This window comes from Heterocephalus glaber, unplaced genomic scaffold, assembly GCF_053883595.1.
Source record: "Heterocephalus glaber isolate CG9 unplaced genomic scaffold, H.glaber_assembly_v1.0 deba00001594, whole genome shotgun sequence".
Lineage (NCBI taxonomy): Eukaryota > Metazoa > Chordata > Mammalia > Rodentia > Bathyergidae > Heterocephalus > Heterocephalus glaber.
Window position 1 is genome coordinate 19,372,246 of NW_028258369.1, and position 16,841 is coordinate 19,389,086.

At 40.8% G+C, this 16,841-nt stretch overlaps 1 protein-coding gene across 3 annotated transcripts in view; it reads left to right on the forward strand.

Annotated features, from left to right (window-relative positions):
• Arhgap6 (Rho GTPase activating protein 6) overlaps positions 1–16,841 on the forward strand; it is a 499,561-nt gene that overhangs the window by 244,761 nt on the left and 237,959 nt on the right. Inside the window, exon 1 of one of the 3 annotated variants that reach the window (XM_004871022.3) lies at positions 1,083–1,338. The exons of the other annotated variants lie outside the window; for them this stretch is intronic. Coding sequence (XP_004871079.2) covers positions 1,294–1,338 — 45 coding nt within the window. The 5' untranslated portion in view covers positions 1,083–1,293. Of the gene's footprint in view, positions 1–1,082; positions 1,339–16,841 lie in introns of those variants that run through there. 3 annotated transcript variants of the gene reach the window in all.

Here is a 16,841-nt window from a genome sequence, read left to right on the forward strand (position 1 = left end):
TTCACATTTGTCCTGCTAAGTACAATTATAGTGCCAATAAAATAATTGTATGCCAGCAAATGGCCCAGTTCAAACACAGGGTCAACAGTCTGTCTTCCCATCTCTCCACACAGATCAGGTAGAGAGGGTCACCCAGAGAGCCCAGTACAGCAGGACCCTGAAGACCTGGTATAAGCCACCCCCAAACTCATCTTCTGCTCCCCCCCCCCGCTTGGATTGATTGATTGTGTAGATCTGGAGTCTCACTTTGGCCCCACACTCTTCCTTTGTCTCCACACAGCTCTTCAGAGGCTGCACATAAATTCTCAAATGCCAAGCCTCAGAGGGAACTTGGCCATTTTTTACAAGGTGTTTGAAAGGACAGGTTTCCACGAGGGGATTTCAGAGTAGGGGCCAGTTTTAGGCATTACTGTGAACCTCCAGGGTGTGTTAAAAAACGATTTGGTTTACTTGGCAGCATTTGCAATCACAGTGTATAATTCTTGTATTTCCAAATCCTTGCAAAACCATTTTTTGCAATCTGCACCAAAGAACTAAGACAGAAAGCAGCACTGCCAGCACTCCCCTCGGCCCGCACCCCAGCAGTATAGACTCAGGTCCAGCCTGGTTCCAAAACTAGTCCTCGCCCAGCAGGGTTCCCCAGACTGCCTGGGTCCTGAAACTCCATCCAGCCTTCCTTAGTCCAGCTCAGTCCCGGCCTCTCTGTGTGCCCGCATTTGAGACTGACTCTCCCAGAGAAGGGCTTTCCAAAACCCTCGACTCAGCCCAACCCGGAGAAGGTTCCTAATCTTCCAGCGCCAGGCCCGCACCTCCTGCAAAGTTAGTGAAAGTCTGTCTTGGAAACCCAAGCTCTCCTCTCTGAAGTCCCAGCCCTGCCCACCGAGGTCCGTGGGAGCCGGGGAACAACGGGGTGTCAGGAGGCGGGAGCGTCAGCCTGCCTGACACCTGTCGTGGGCAAGCTTCTTTGCTGCAGCCCCCAACAGCTGGCGGCGGCCGCCGCCACAGGGACCCGCCAGGAGCGGAAGGAATTAAACGCCCGCCCATCGCATCAGACTCGGCCGCTCCCTCCTCCTCCTCCCCCTCCCCCTTCCCCGCCGCCGCCTCCTCCCCGTCCCCACAAGCTCCGCGGCGGGACGCTGCGCCAGGGGAGCTTTGAACCAAGCTCCGCTCGGCGCGCACGGAGCAGAGCTGGAGTTCAGGAGCTGCCCCGAAATGGCAATGAAGTAAGGGGACCTCGCAGAGACACCGCGACCCCAGGCTGCGCCCGAGCCCGTGGTTCTTCCAGGCGGGGACATGGGGGATCCAGCGCAAAGCGAGAAGCCGAAGGTGCACAACTCGGTGAGTGACCCAGCACGTGCCTAAGCGACAGGGGGCGCCACTTGGTCGGCCTAGGAAGGGACAGCACCGAGGTGATGGGATCCTTGGTTTGTGCGAGGTCAGGGTCAGGGGTGAGTGTGCCGGGCGCCCCTCCTGGAGTGCCACCTGCCCAGGAACTCAGCTGCACTCCCAGCAGTCCCTCAGTGGGGGAGACCCTGCCCCAGGAGCCGGTGATCCTTTGCCCCGATCATAGTGACTGTGTCCCGAGACCGGGGCTGGACCCGGGACCAGGGACTGTCGCTGCCTTGCTGGTCAGGGCTAAGAAATGTGGCTCCGGATCTTGAGCTGGGCCAGCTTCGATCAGTTACGTTGAAAGAAAAGGAACAGAGTTAGACAAGGGGCAAAGCCACCTATGACTTGAGTGTGAGGCGACCGGACTCCCTGTAGAAATGCGCAGGGCTTCTCGGTGCGCTCCACTTGCTCCTTGCAGAGGATGTGCGTTTCCCTAGAGTTTACAGAGGGCAGAGGGTTGACCAGAGGGGATGTCAGGGGTCTTCTGTTGAATCTTTCCCTCATGGTGACTTCTCCCTCTTGATTGAAGTATCCCACAAGTATTTATTGGGGACCTACTATGTCACGCACTGAGCTAGACACTGCGGGTACCTCAGGAAACACAACAAACAAAAAAGATCTTGTGGTCTGCCTCCTTTGAAAGATTCAATATTTCAAGGTTAATCACTAACCAAATCCAGATTCTAGACTGAGTTTACTTTTGAGAGAAAGGGGGAAAACGCAAGAAGGAATAAAAGGAAGACGTTTGAGGCATGAGTACTACTTCTGAAGATTCTCATGCCCCCTCCAGGAAGGGAACAGGCAGCAGGTTTACATCACCCCAGTCTTTGAGAGGAGACATTGCAGTCGTTCTGTCATCTGTTAATTTACTGCGTTTTCTTTGCCATGATTTCCACGATTGAGATCGAACATTCTGACTGCCAGTTTTAAAAACTAGAGAGAAATTTGACAAAAATCATCAATATTTATAATAAGACAAATATAGTTATCTGTCTGGAATTCACATCCTCCGACCTCCCCACACACGTAACAAAGTTTTTTCAAGAAAAAAGATGATGTGGACTAGGTGGTAGGTAGGCTCAGAGGTCCTGGAGGGCCTGAATTAGGAAATCATCAAGTGTCCTTCCTAGGCTAATGTTCCAGAACCTGTGACAGCTCTTTTTCTGGTTTGGCCATAATTACTTGCCTTAAAATTCCTGTCAAGTTACTGATGCTTATTCATTTCTTCAGAGACACTGGCTGCTCAGAGATTTACCCTTTGAAGTAGTATAAAGGGTGATTAGTTCTCTGCCGAGGTTCTTTTGTACCGAAGGAGCTAGGGCCTGTGCAGCTTGTGCCCACTCAGCCTCTTTTTCAGATTTCCAACTGTGGCTGATGGTCTTTTGTCTATGATCTCCGGTTTCTTTACACCATTCATAAGAGTGCAAGCAGGGGAGGAAAGGTGAGAATTGCCTCGGTAATTTAAAAAAAATCTGCGTATCTATTCATTGTATGAATGGCCCTTGCCTCAATTATGTAAATACTATGCAACCAACATATCACAAACATTAAAGCTATTATTTTAATTCAGCTGCCTCAGTCTCCTAAAAGCACATAGATCATCATATGCATGTATTTTGATTTAAGACTGTAAAAAGGAAGATTTCAGGGGGACTTTCTTGGGATTTCAATTTGGAAGAAGTCACCTGTTTCTCTGAAGTCCCCTACGCATCTTTCAGAATGACAAAGCAGCTATGTCCAGCAGCCCCATGTCAGTCCCTGGTGGAAAGAAAGTGCGTCATTAAGTATGACTTGCTGCTTTTTATATTAGTTCAGCCTTTGATGGCTTAAGATCGAATGCTTCACTCTTTGTCTACTTCCCTCATTTGGATTTTGATGATTCTAGAGGCTGATTTGTCCTTCAGTGCAAATATTCCACTTATGTTGTTGGACCTGGTATTAACCCACTGTACATTGTGTACTGGAGTATTCTGGTCTCTCTTCCAGGAAAAGCATTATCTTCCATATATCCTTAGTACTCTTTATCACATGTGAAATGTAATCTAGGGAACACGGCTTTAAATTCTTCTTTCTTTTTTTTTTTTTTTTTTTGCCAAAGTGAGACTGCATACAAAACATCAACACTTAGCTTACATTTTATTCATTCAACAAATGTGTTGAGTGTTTCTTGTGTGCCAGGTATTTGATCAGTTTCCCAAAGAGATATTTAATAGTGTAAATAGTGTAAATGTTAAGAAATCTTATGAACACTTCACTCATCTTTTAAAATGGACATTAAGTGTCACAGAGAGAGGAATGCACACACTTAAATAGATAAGAGCATCCTGCATTTATAAAATGTTATACTTTCTCAAAGTATAGTACAAATGTCTTCTTATTTATCATCACAACAAAAATTGTGTATTAGCAGCTAATGTTCTCCTTCTAACCATTCCTCCCACAGTTTTCTCACATTCACTTATGGCTACTCCATGCTTCCAGCTGGGTGCTGTCTTTAACGCCTCTCGGTGACTTGATCAGATTTGCATTTTGGAAAGCCAGCTCTGATCCTAACATGAAGTCAGGGTGAGAAGGAGCCAGAGTACATCCTGATGTTTGGACCCAAGAGAGATGAAGATGAAGAAGATGACCTACACTAGATGGTGGCTGGAGCGGGGGGGGGGGGATTTAAAGCAGTTGGCATATTTGAGAGATGCTTAGGACATTGAACTGGCCAGACACAGTTTGGATGGGGTGTACAGGGATTAAAATATGAAGGTTGAGGATGACTTGAATGAATCAGTGATTTTCTGGCAGCACTTTAAGAGAAACTGCAGGTCATCATAAAATTGCCCTCACTGTTACTGTTTTATACAAAGTATTGGACACAGTCTGAGTCAATTTAGCCTCAGATCCAAACGGAAGGTTAGACAGGTTTTCTGTTCTCTGGCTGAAGAAATCCAAGATCTGAGCAATAGAGTTCAAGATGACACAGGTCAGGTTGGTGACAGAACCTAGAGCTTTATCCACATGTCTTGATCCCACAGTGCTTTTCTGAGTCATTTAGATGGTTGAAATAATTGAATTTAATTATCCCTCTCCTCATCCCATGTCACAGTAACAAACTAACAACCAAATGTCGGGCCTTCAGTGACTTAATGTGACCATCCATATGGTAAAATCACATGGCCAAATAGTTCTTTATCTTGACTAGTGTAGAAAAAAGCAAATCTTGAAATATCCAGTAAGTTCAATGCCATATCATTATGTTTTTTCTCACAGACATAAAAAAAGATCTAGATTAGAAACTTTGCCAGTACTTACTGGGGATCTTAGGAGGTTCACTCTTCTCTCTTGGGCCCTCAGCCTATGTTAATCTTCATCTAGGTCAAGAAAAAGTGGATCAAATATCCAATGCAGTCACCATTAAAAGACCCTGGATTGAGCTCAATTTTTATTTCACTGGCAGGTGGAAAACTCGGTAGGGGTAGCACTGGGTATGTCTTGCCCTTGCTGTCGGAGTGCCAGCAACCCATTAGGTGCTCCATGCGTATCTGTTGTGGGACTGCATGAATCTAGATCCTGGGATTGAGTTTTGAGTCCTGAGTTGCTCATTATCCTTTGTGGTGCCTGATTTCTGAACTCCTGCGTGACCATACTTCCTGTCTGGTGCAGCCACCTCACCATCTGTGCTTTTGACCACAACCTTGTAAATAAAGATGTTGACTGCACCCTATTCCACTTAAGCCCTCTGTAAGGAGCCCACTGGAACGGTTAACCTGCTTACCTTCACAGAGAGCCTCTCTTCACCCAGAATGGCTATGGTCTTAATACAAACATTTCCATATTGACTCTTCATGAGCACACAATTTTCAAAGACTTGGAGATCATTAGGTTCATTTAGTAATGCAGGGATGTTGATTGTGGGATGCTCTTTGGTAAGTCTGAAGATGCACAGGACTGGTCACCACTGCAGGGCTGTACTCAGTTATCAGGCAGAAGTGCTGCCAGTGGAAACATCTAGAAATTCAGCAGAATATGTGCTTATCCATCTGGCATTTACTTTCACAAAGGCATTTTCTATATCACTCTTGTTTGCTTATCATTTGTCTCCTCACAAAAGCAAAACTTTTGCAACTTAAATGGGAGATTACTGAATCCCCTTATCACCTCTACTAATTGTGGCAGCCTTTTCTAACCTCCGCTCTTCCCAGTGTGGTTACATTTTAGCTATACTCAGAGGACTTTTTGGAGGAGACCTCTGTGGTCTGGAAGCCCCATCATCTTAGGGAATTATATTTCTCATCTATCAAACCATTTCATTTAAGTACCGCTGGTATTTGATAAATAGCTTGATTTTTATTGGGTGCTGCATGGTAGAAATATCTGTCAGTCGCTGGAAAATAAACTCCACGGTTTGTCTAGTCTTTTCTGGTAATGAACTTGTATTATTTACTTTTCCTGTTTTCCACATTTGTGAAAACTCTGGACTGGATACTCTTGACTCTCAACTTGGTAGTGTTGGTAATGTCCAGTCATATAAAGTCTTCTCTGGGTTAATTCTTCAATTCTCCTTCATCTGTATCATCCCCAAACTCTCCCATCTCAATAAATGGTTGGACAAGGGCTGGGAATTTAGCTCAGAGGTAGCCCCCCTGCCTCATAAGCAAGCACAAGGTCCTGAGTTCGATCCCCGCTATCCAAACAAAACAAAACAACAACAACAACAAAAAACCCACATCAATAAATAGTTGGCCACCCCTATATTTCATGCAATCTTTTGAAAAGTAAACAAAATAGTGGAAATTTCAGTGCTTAAAGCTCTCTGTCTTGTTTCCATTACAATTAGAATAATGCCTTCATCCATGACTTTGGCTTTCAAGTCCTCCTGCGTGATCTTTGCCTCCTATCATCTTTCCCCAGATTGCCACTGCCTGGCCACATTGCTGTCATATCTTTTCTGCAAAAACAACCATTTCATCCCTGCCTAGGCCTTTGTACTTGTTGTCCCTTCAGCCTGGAACGTTTTGTGTAGTATGCTTTTTTGTGTCCTTCAAGTGGTAGAAAAAAAATGGCATTTTCCCTGAATGTTCTCTCTGAAGTGCTTCTGACCTCACTTAGTTCCATCGATCAGAACACAAGAACCACTGCTTTTATTGTTTGCATCAATACTTGGTATCACATGATATATTCATTGTTTGTCTCCCCTAACTAGTCTGTGAGTTTATTCAGGGGAATGTCTGAAGAATCCTTTTCCCACCATATTCCCACTATTGAGAGCAGGCTCTGGCACAGGGTAGGCACCAAATAAGTATCTATGAGTAGATGAATCTGGCTGCCTGACACTTTTTACTGAAGTTATACCAAGAATTTTCAAATTCAACTCTGTCAGTTGATGATTGGGGTGAGAAGGAGAGAGGAGATTATACAAAATATTGGCTCTAGGATTTCACCCAAATCCTAATAAATGAGAATTGCCAAGGACTGACTTGGATAATTGACAAAAGCTTTGGAGGTGATTCTGATATTTAAAATCAACCACTGATTGATTTATGTGGTGAACCACTTACTACTCAAGCAAGCAAGAACTCAAATCCTACAAAAGCTGTCCTTCAGCAGCAAAGTGAATTGCCAGAGCATTCAATATGATATTTTACTTCAGGTGACTCTGAGACAATCTAGTTCAGGTTTTCAGAGGTCCTTTGTTTTATAAGCCAGTGTTCATTTCAGCTGAAGCATCTAAGGATATCAGAAGTATAGGGAAGCTTCCTCTTTCTGGTATGGTCTGGCAATATGTCCTTCAATTTATAGTTTCAAAGTAACCTCAGCCTGTGGTTCTTAAATAAGGGACAATGTCCTAAGGCATTTCTGGTAGGCCCACCTGGAAGGGGTTGCCATTGGCATCTATAGGTAGAGTCCCGAGGTGCTGTGGAGGAGCATCCTACAGTGCACAGTACAGGTCAACAAGGAATGCTTCAAACCCAAATATCAACAATGCAAAGATTGAAAAACCCTGACTGAATTGTACCTTCACAGACATCAAAATCTTTAATGTTTTTGAGAACCATTTCATATAGTATGGCTTAAAATACATTATATGTATTTCCCTGCTTTTTAAGACATGGAATTTACAAAATGTGAGCGACCTTTGCTAGATGTGAGCCACAATTACAAAGAGCACACTTTACATTTTGGAGAGATTCTTCTGGGAAGGCTGTCATGGGCCTTCCAGAAGCCTAGGCTTCTAGGTAGTTTGCTTCTCTACTCTTCAGTGCTGGTGTTCTTCCTAATCTTGGGTTAAAAAATATTTCCATTCTCTCCCGTCATACTTTAGCTGACTTTCTGATTTATTAACATCTAATAGCCTTGTCTAGTTTAACTTTATTGAGATGTAGCTGGAATACCAGTTTATTAAATATATTAGGCCTGGGTCAAAAGTTAGAGATTCTGATCTCCAAATGAGGAAATGGCGAGTTCTCAGAAAGCACTCAGGGGTGGACATCAGTTCTGCAAATGCTACAAGTGAGGAGTGAGAGTGCCTACTTCTATCCCACTGATTGGCATATGATATGGGCTGGTTTGCTCTTTGGATGATGCAAGAGGCACTGGAAGAAACACAAAAGGAAGAAAGGGGGAGACAGTGGCTCCCAACTCTTCTCTCTCAGTCCCATCAGGTTCAATGTCTCCCAAGAAGCCTAAAGAAACTGGTGGTTGGTGTCTATTCTGCCATAAAGAGGATTGTAGAGGCATTTTCTGAACCATTTACCACATTGTTGAATGCTAATTAGCACTGCCTGTCTTAGATTGCAAGTTATGAAGTGATGATGGGTAGAGATGTAAAGATTTTACATATTTGCCAGATTTTGGACTGCAATCACCAACATTGCTAAGCAAACACAATATCTTTTGATTTTACATTTCTGACTTTATTTTCAAGAGATAATTTTCCTGATTTATTTTATTCTTTATCCTGATTTATTACATTCTGCATACTTAAAGACTGTTAAATAAAGAAACAAGGATTGCCATGAATATGATACTACCTTCTCTCATTCTGCAGTATCTACATATGAATGTGAATATGGGATATGTCTCAGCACCAAAAAGTTAACTATAAAGTATAAGGCCACCTTGTTCATTCAAATATGGTTACTATTATCAGGGGCTCTTTGACTTCTGATTTCCTTGAAAGATTCCATGAGCCTTTGAAATAAAAATCTGTTAGAGTTTTCTTCCCTTCTTGGCTCCTACAGTCTTACAACTCTTCTAATTTAAAAATTACTGTAGTAAAATTTGAGTGTTTGTGGTATTAGCTAAATTAGATTTCTGAAGTGATGTTTTCAGAAGAATATGGAGTTATAGCTTTGGGCGAAAGTTGTCATGAGAAATAGAAGTTTAGTTGAATAAAGTTTTAAAATATTTTTTGAGTGACCCCTTTCTTCAGCTGACTAAAATATCTGGTAAAGAATGTGTCCAACTTAGTCCAAGTACAATAAAGAAACTAAAAGCATCTTGCCAGTTTGGGGAGCATCTTGACTCTGTAGTTCCTGAGCAACTCTGTCTGCCGGGTGCTTCTCCACGCAGCACAAGTCCCTGAATGTTGCTTTAGATCCTTAGCTTGATGACCATTTTAATCAGACCCTCTGAGTAATCATAGGCTGGCAAAGAAATAGAATATTGAGTTTTCTCTAAGAATTTGAAAATAGCAACCTGTATCATTTCTGTAAGTATGTACATGACTTTTCAGAATACCATTTGTGTTGTCATTTTGATGATCTGAAAAAATATCAAACAGTCTTGACTTTTATCTCAAGAGATAAGGCATCTTCTGCCTTAGCCACTTATTCACAGAGAAGGGCTTAGGTCAGTCAAGGTCTAAACAAGAAACAGACCACATGCTCAAAAAGGCTTAACTTGTGGAGTAAAGTATTATTGGTATGTTGACACCTTTAAGGGAACCAACACTGGGTGGTGTGGCACCCAGTGATTAGCAAGGTGGGGGACACTGATACTAGGGAAAGGACAGTGGTACTAGAGGTTGTGACGTCCAGTATCAGCTGGAAGGGCCACCAGCAGAGTGCCAAGAGAGGACTGGAGAAGCAGGGATGCACTGAGACAATTCTTCTTCTGACGTCTTGGCTTCTTCTTTGGCCATGTCCTGGAACCAAGCCCAGCTGATATGGTGAGATGAGTATGGCAAGGCGGCAGCCAGCACACAGAAGGGCAGAATGCTTTATTTTGTTGGGGGGAGGGAGTGTTAGCAAAGAGTAAATATCGACCCAAGCAGTAGAAGTTTTGTTTGAGGTTTGCTTACATTATTTATGAAAGACCCTAAATTCCTAAGTATCTGTAGGACTCCCAAATTGCTTAAAATGTCTCATCCCTTTCCCCATGGGTTATTTTAATTATCACATTTAAAGTAGTCATGTTTTATGTCAATTTCACACATATATAGTGTATATGCCTGTAAAGGATATTCTCATTACAAATCTATTTAAGGACATATTCTTCACTTAGTAGATAGTGATATATTTTGCATATATATTGTACTTAATTTAATATTGGGAAGCTCCGTGCTTAATTCTGAAATATTCTGTTCCAAATTTATTTACTTTTTGTTTTTTTTAATATTTGCAAACTGTTTATTTGATCAGGGGTTAATATCCAGAATATGTAAGGTGCTCAATAGCAAGAAAAAAAATCTGATTTTAAATAGGCAAGTCATCTAGATAGACATTTCTCAAACGAAAAATAACTATACAAATGTCCAAAACATACGTATATGACTAAAATCAGGGAAATGCAAATCAAAACTACAAGAGATACTGTTTTACTCTAGTTAGAATGGCTATTATCAAAAAGACAAAATATATTGGGCTGGGTGCAAAGAAAGGGTCACTCTCATATCCTCTTGTTAGGAATGTGAGTTAGTACAGCCATTGTGGGAAACATTGTGCAGCATTCTGAAAAAAAAAAATAGAAATACGGCAATCATATGATCCAACAGTTTCATTACTGGATATATATCCAAATGAAATGAAACCAGTTTGTTAAAATTGGTACTCCCCTGTTGCTAGTCATGTTTTATGTCAATTTCACACATATATAGTGTATATGCCTGTAAAGGATATTCTCATTACAAATCTATTTAAGGACATATTCTTCACTTAGTAGATAGTGATATATTTTGCATATATATTGTACTTAATTTAATATTGGGAAGCTCCGTGCTTAATTCTGAAATATTCTGTTCCAAATTTATTAATATAAATGCAAATTATAATAGATGATTTTCCCTCTAAGCCCATGAGTATATTCTACTGTAATTTGTTTACCAAACAATGAAAAAGGAAGAATTTGGTCAGCCATTTTGGGTTGATAGGCATAGAGGTTTTTTTCCCTAAAGCTTTATCATCACAAACAAGCATAACTGTGCTTGAGTGAAAAGTGAGTTATTTATCTCGGCTGGTTAAGGAATGGCTGCAACTGAGAACTGCAGTCGAACCAACCTGTAGCCCAATTAATTTGGCAAAGAGAAAACTCCCATTTCAACCTTCACGGCAGAAAGAGCCTCTCGTCCTTAAGTTAGTTCCTTATTGAGGCTCCTGTGCACCCACTAATTTGCTTGTAATTGCTTTTTTGAAAAACCACATGCATGACAAAGTTGGAAAATCTAAAAGGGCAGAGGCTCATGTGACTGTATATCCTTGGCCACTTGTAGAATGTGCCTGATGTTTAGCATGTGCTTAAATTCAGTGATATTAAGCAATGATTTACAGTTCTTACAGACATTTAATCTGACTTAGAGTAATAACAACAACAACTTATATTTACTGAATACTTTCCCTAGTTCTGAGCAGTCTACATATATTATCCTAACCCTTAAAGGAACCCTGTGAGATAGGTCCTATTATCAGTCCCATTTACAAGATGAGGAAATTGAAGCAACAACTTACTTATCAGTTTCAGGGCTACACAGCTAGTAAGTAGTGAAGCTGGCACTCAAATCCTTGTCTGTCCTTGAAGCACTGCACAGTGGCTCACTATAAAGTGTCATTGGCTTGAGATGGGACCTTGAGGTAACACTTTTAAAGCTTTCCACTTTGTATTGTAGTAATAGTTATATTCACCCCACCTTCTACTCCCATCCCTAATCTGGACAATCACTGACCTTTTCATTGGAAGATGACACCTGTCAAAATCACTCTCCCTGTCCTTCCTACCCACAGGGCAGTGGGAACATTCCTGCCTCCATTGATTGCTTATGCCCAAAATGACCAGAGACAAAAGAAAAAAGCAAGGTGAATTGATAGAGATCAGAAAGCATTTTGGTGTTCATGTGGTCAGCAATAAATATATAATCATAGATTTTTAAAAATCCTGTTTAGTATATATTTTTTTGGTACCAGGCCTGTTTGGTATTTTTAGCTGAATGTTGTGGTAATTTTATAATTCCAGCTCCTGTGTTTTCACTGGTAAAGTACTTTTGATTGAAACATGACAGAGTTCAGCCCTGCCTGAATGGTCCACACTCCCTCTTTGCACGGTTGTTCTGTTGGAACATCCACTTCAGGAATGACACCATGTGGTTGAACTTGCAGCAGCCTGGAAAGGTATATGAGAGTTGGCCTTTTGCCATCATCATGGTTTTTCAAAAGTATTTATGAACAAAGATAAACACAAGTCCCACATGGATTTGTAGTGGCCCTGAGCAGCCCAATGGTTATGTAAACCTTGGCATTCATGGCACACATGCATTCTTACTTATTCATTTCATAGGGAGTGGTAGTTCATGGACCTCTCTTGGGGAAAAATTTGACCCTTATCAAGATGAACCTGTTCAAAAAAACCTTAATAGCTGTTTTTATTCGGGATGGCTGCAGAGTGAAACCTTATCATTAGGACACAGTTATAAAGACTTCCTGCATTTATTTGGTTCCCACCATTTAAAAAAAAAGGTGTCAAAAGTGCTGATGATGTCTGATTCTGGAAACATAGGAACACTCTCATTGGTTACTTCAGTTATTGGAGTTTCACTGTATAATTACACCTTGATATTTATGAGAAAGGGAGAATATTTTTTAGAACCTAGACAAATTGAGCCCAACCTACTGCTTTTAACCAGGTAGGCACCTAATAGCACCGTATGGGCACTGAGCCTCATCCACTGCAGATTCTTTGAAGGACCACGGGCTTTTGTGGGGACCCTACAGGGAAACTGGAGTTGAAGAACCATGGGGCTTTCCATGAAATCTCTGCATGAGGTGGGAACTTTTAAATTTGGGGTATCATGAAGAAGAGATGAACTCATGGCATGTGTACACATTTGCATATTATAACAGCTAATTGTGATTGTCAACTTTATTGGCTAAGGAGATGTCTAGGTCATTAGTAAAGCACATTTCTGAGTGTGTCTGGGAGGGTCATGGGGGATGACCTTGGGAACTATATCTGATCACTGGCCCTTTCTTCTCTGAACTCTTCCTCTGCTCTCTACTTCCTGGCTGGCGTGAGTTTAGTAGCTTTCCTCTCCCACAACCTTCCACCATGAATTTTCTATCTTGGAGTCAGCCAAACCATGGACTAAAACCTCTGAAACCAAGAGCGAAAAAATAAACCTCTCCTGTATTAAGTTGTGTTAGATGGGAAAGCTGACTAATACACCCATAAACACAAAAATGTTGCTTTATTTATAGCTATGTCATCTAATTTACAGCTATGTTGTAAAATTGTGTTTGTGTCAGTTAGCTATTGCTACACTAATTTTGTATAACAAAGTATTCTGACATTCAGAGGCTTAAAACAACCATTATGTATCCTCACAGATCTATGGGTCAGCCTGCTTGGCTTATCTAGGCAGAGTTCAGCTGTTTGACATGAGGTCCAGCAGTGAATCCCAGAGGTTGTGGCTCTTCTGTCATTTCTGCTCCATATCTCTTTAGTCTGGAGCCCAGACTGATGGGGCAGCATCTGCCTGGGGAGTGCAGTGATAGCCAAGGCACAAGACGGCAGTTGGAACCTACCAAGACTATTAAGGCATTGGCAGGAATGTAGCACACTGTGGTCTTGATCCACCTGCCATTGCTCAAGGCAAGTCACATGTCCAAGCCTAATGTCAGTGAGTAGAGAAATATACTTCTTCCATGATGGGGCTGCAGAAAGCGTGTGTGTGTGAACAGGGGTGAATAAATAATGGGATACACTCACGTTATCACACTATTTAATCGAATGCTCCTCAAACACTAATGTTTTTAAGAAAGTGTAAATCTATCAACCCCATTTTTTTCTATTTGGTCAGGGGTTCTTTCTTAATGGATGTCAGTTCATACTTCATCATGACCTAATTAAACAACAAAGATAAGACTTGAGGTTTCTTCTACTGATATAAGTCCCCATAATTCACAGTAATCGGATATGAACAGATGTTAAGGGACTTTAGGAATAGGCTGAATGATATTAACATTTAAGTAGAATTGCCACAATCTTTCCTGGTTCCTTTTGTCTAGCTCTGGTTCCTCAAACTATCAAAAACAAAACATTCAGAATCATGTTCCTAGAAACCTTTTCACATTTATTTTTAATTGACAAATAAAATTGTGTGTGTATTTATGATGCACAAAATGATGTTTTGAAATATGGATGCACTTTAGAATGCCTAAGTGAGGCTGAGGAACATATTCATCACCACACATACCTTCTGAATTTTTATGATGCAAATACTTAAAAATTTACTCAGTTAGTGCTTTTCAAACATACAATAACGTTATTAACTATGACCATTATGTACTACAGTAGGTTTCTGAAACTTCCTCCTAACTGAAATTTTGTATATTTTGACCAAAATCACCCTGGAGAGTTTTTATCTGTTTCTACTTCCTAGGATTGCTTTAAAAAATGTAAATTTAGCTCATTTTAAAATCTAGAAAAAATTATACATGAAGTAACTTACAGTTGTAAGACAAATATATTAATCTGTTGAGCCAAATAAGTCAGAGGCAACATTTAACAAATAGAAGGCTAATGTCATCATTTGGGGCATGTAAATGGGTAAGCTAAATTAAAAATAATATACACGCACACAAAATCTTCTCTGAAATTTCAAAACCTTTGCCTTGTTTTCCTCCATTAAATCAACTTAATTGGACAGGTTCCATACCCAGCTTTCCCCTCCCAATTTCCTCTGTATGTGATCATACTTACTAGAAGGTCTATGATATTGCAGTGGCTACATTGTTAAATCAGACGTCAGCAAACTGTCTGCCTACTTTAAGTGCATCCTGTGAGCTAAGAATAAGTCTTACGATTTTAGATGGTTTCAAAAATCAAAAGAAGAATATTTTGTGCAATGTGAAAATTATATGACATAGAAATTTTTGTGTTCATAAAGAAAGTTTTATTGGAACACCAGCCATATCCATTCCTTCACATATTGTCTGTGACTGCTTTCCTGCTACAACAGAGATGAGCAAATGCAACAGACTATATGGCTTGCAAAACCCCAAATTTTTACTCTCTGGCTCTGTATTGGAAAAGTTTGTCTATATCACGTCTAAAGCTATGTCTCAAATTACGGTAGATCCTATAGTTAGTTCTGTTGCTAAAAACACAAGGGCAAAAAAAGGCCTGATTTTGAATAAAAAGTAAGGTGCATCTGTTATATAGATTAGTGTCCAAAACCCATCTACCTTGTCCAAACTGTAAATCACTGGAAGACTCTCTCCATTTAAGTTAAAAATAGTAGCTTTGGGGCCGGGGATTTAGCTCAGTGGTTCTGCCGCCTGCCTCACAAACACAAGGACCAGAGTTTGATCCCCGGTACCAAAAAAAACCCCAGTAACTTTTATGGCTTCTTTTCTAAATATTATATAGACACTAATTTTTTGAGCATTGCTATTTTTACCAGTTCAAAGTGGAGAATTAAACTCTGAATTGTGCCATTTACTCATTGGTTGAAAATGCTGGTTCTTGTTTATGCATTTGAAGTTACTTCATTTTTCTATCCAGAGCTCTGTCGGAGGGAGAATGTGAAGAACCTCCAAAGACTCACCCTAAAATCACAATTGCCCTGTTATCTCAACTTTGTAGAGCTCACTGAGAGCTTTGACACCACTCCGGGGGGAGGGGGGTGAGTGGGCTCTTGGGCTTGCCAGTGCAGCCCTTGTTTTAACAAGGAATGTGGCCTGATCTTACACTTCGTGATGTTTCTCTTGGCTGACCCTTTCATATTCTTGTGACCTGTTAAATGGAGGCTTCTTACCAGTGTTAGCTCTACAACATGGCATCCTGCTATCATTTCCTGCAGGTCTTGTCTTAGATTTCAGCAGCTTCCTGAGTAAATGTCACCTTGATGTCTTCTCAGAGGGTCTCCAGTCACTCACGGCTGTGGATCTTGGTAGATTTAATGCACAATGACCATGAGTCTTCTCAACTGGATTATGCAGGAGGATGAGCTTGGATCTCTTTGATTTCAAAGTGCGGGTTGGGGGGGGGGCAGGTGGGGCAGGGAATAGGGAACCAGGAAAGTGCCCTTGAGGGTGGGGATCAAATGACCCCAGAGGAGGAAATTCCAGTTGAAAATAGAAACCAGGTCAGCAACCTTGTGAGAATCCCAGAGTGCTAGACTTAGAAACCAGCAACCTGTGGCTTGTGAAGGCTGCTCTCAGAAGTCCATAGGTTGGCTTGGAAAGAGGAGTAACAGGCCAAACTGAAATGTGATTTATCTACTTTCACAGTTGTGCTGTTCTGGACAGGAATGTGGAAATGACTCAATTTCATATATATTTCATATATTTGTCATGTTGACCAATGGTTCTTTATTTGATAAAGGCAACTTGGGAATGGTATTTTCTTGAGAACATACTTAAACCATATATATATATATATATATATATATATATAAAATGCATAAATATATACACACATATATGTATAGTATAATATATATATGGTTTGAGTGAGAACACAAATATGGATATATATATGTATATATTTTTTCATATGGTGGAGTCAGCTCCAAATGCTTCGAATTTCAATTTACCTTGTAAGAATTTCTTTCATTAGTTGTTAAGGGACAAGGGGTATTTTCTAGAAGCTATATAATATCCCTATATTCATTATATTAAAAGATCTCAATTAATCATTAGTCCTTAAAATGACAGCTCTATGGTTAACTTGGATATGCCCACCATATTATCAGGTAAGTAGGAAAACAGGTGACTTTTTAACTAGTCTGACATAATTCCAGATTTTCTTTGAAGTGAGTTTGGTGTCTAGAAAGTTTTCTGTAGCCCTTACAAATGAGTAGAACAGGATGTCATTTTGAGAAGTTTTCTTTGCTTCATTCAACCTGTGATCCAAATTTGAAGGAGAATAAACCTATCTAGGAGTTTTATCTGCCAATAAAATTAAGAATATGTTCTATAAAGTGTTTAGAGTTTTTTCAGAGAGAATGGTCTAAAATTGAGTAGAATTGG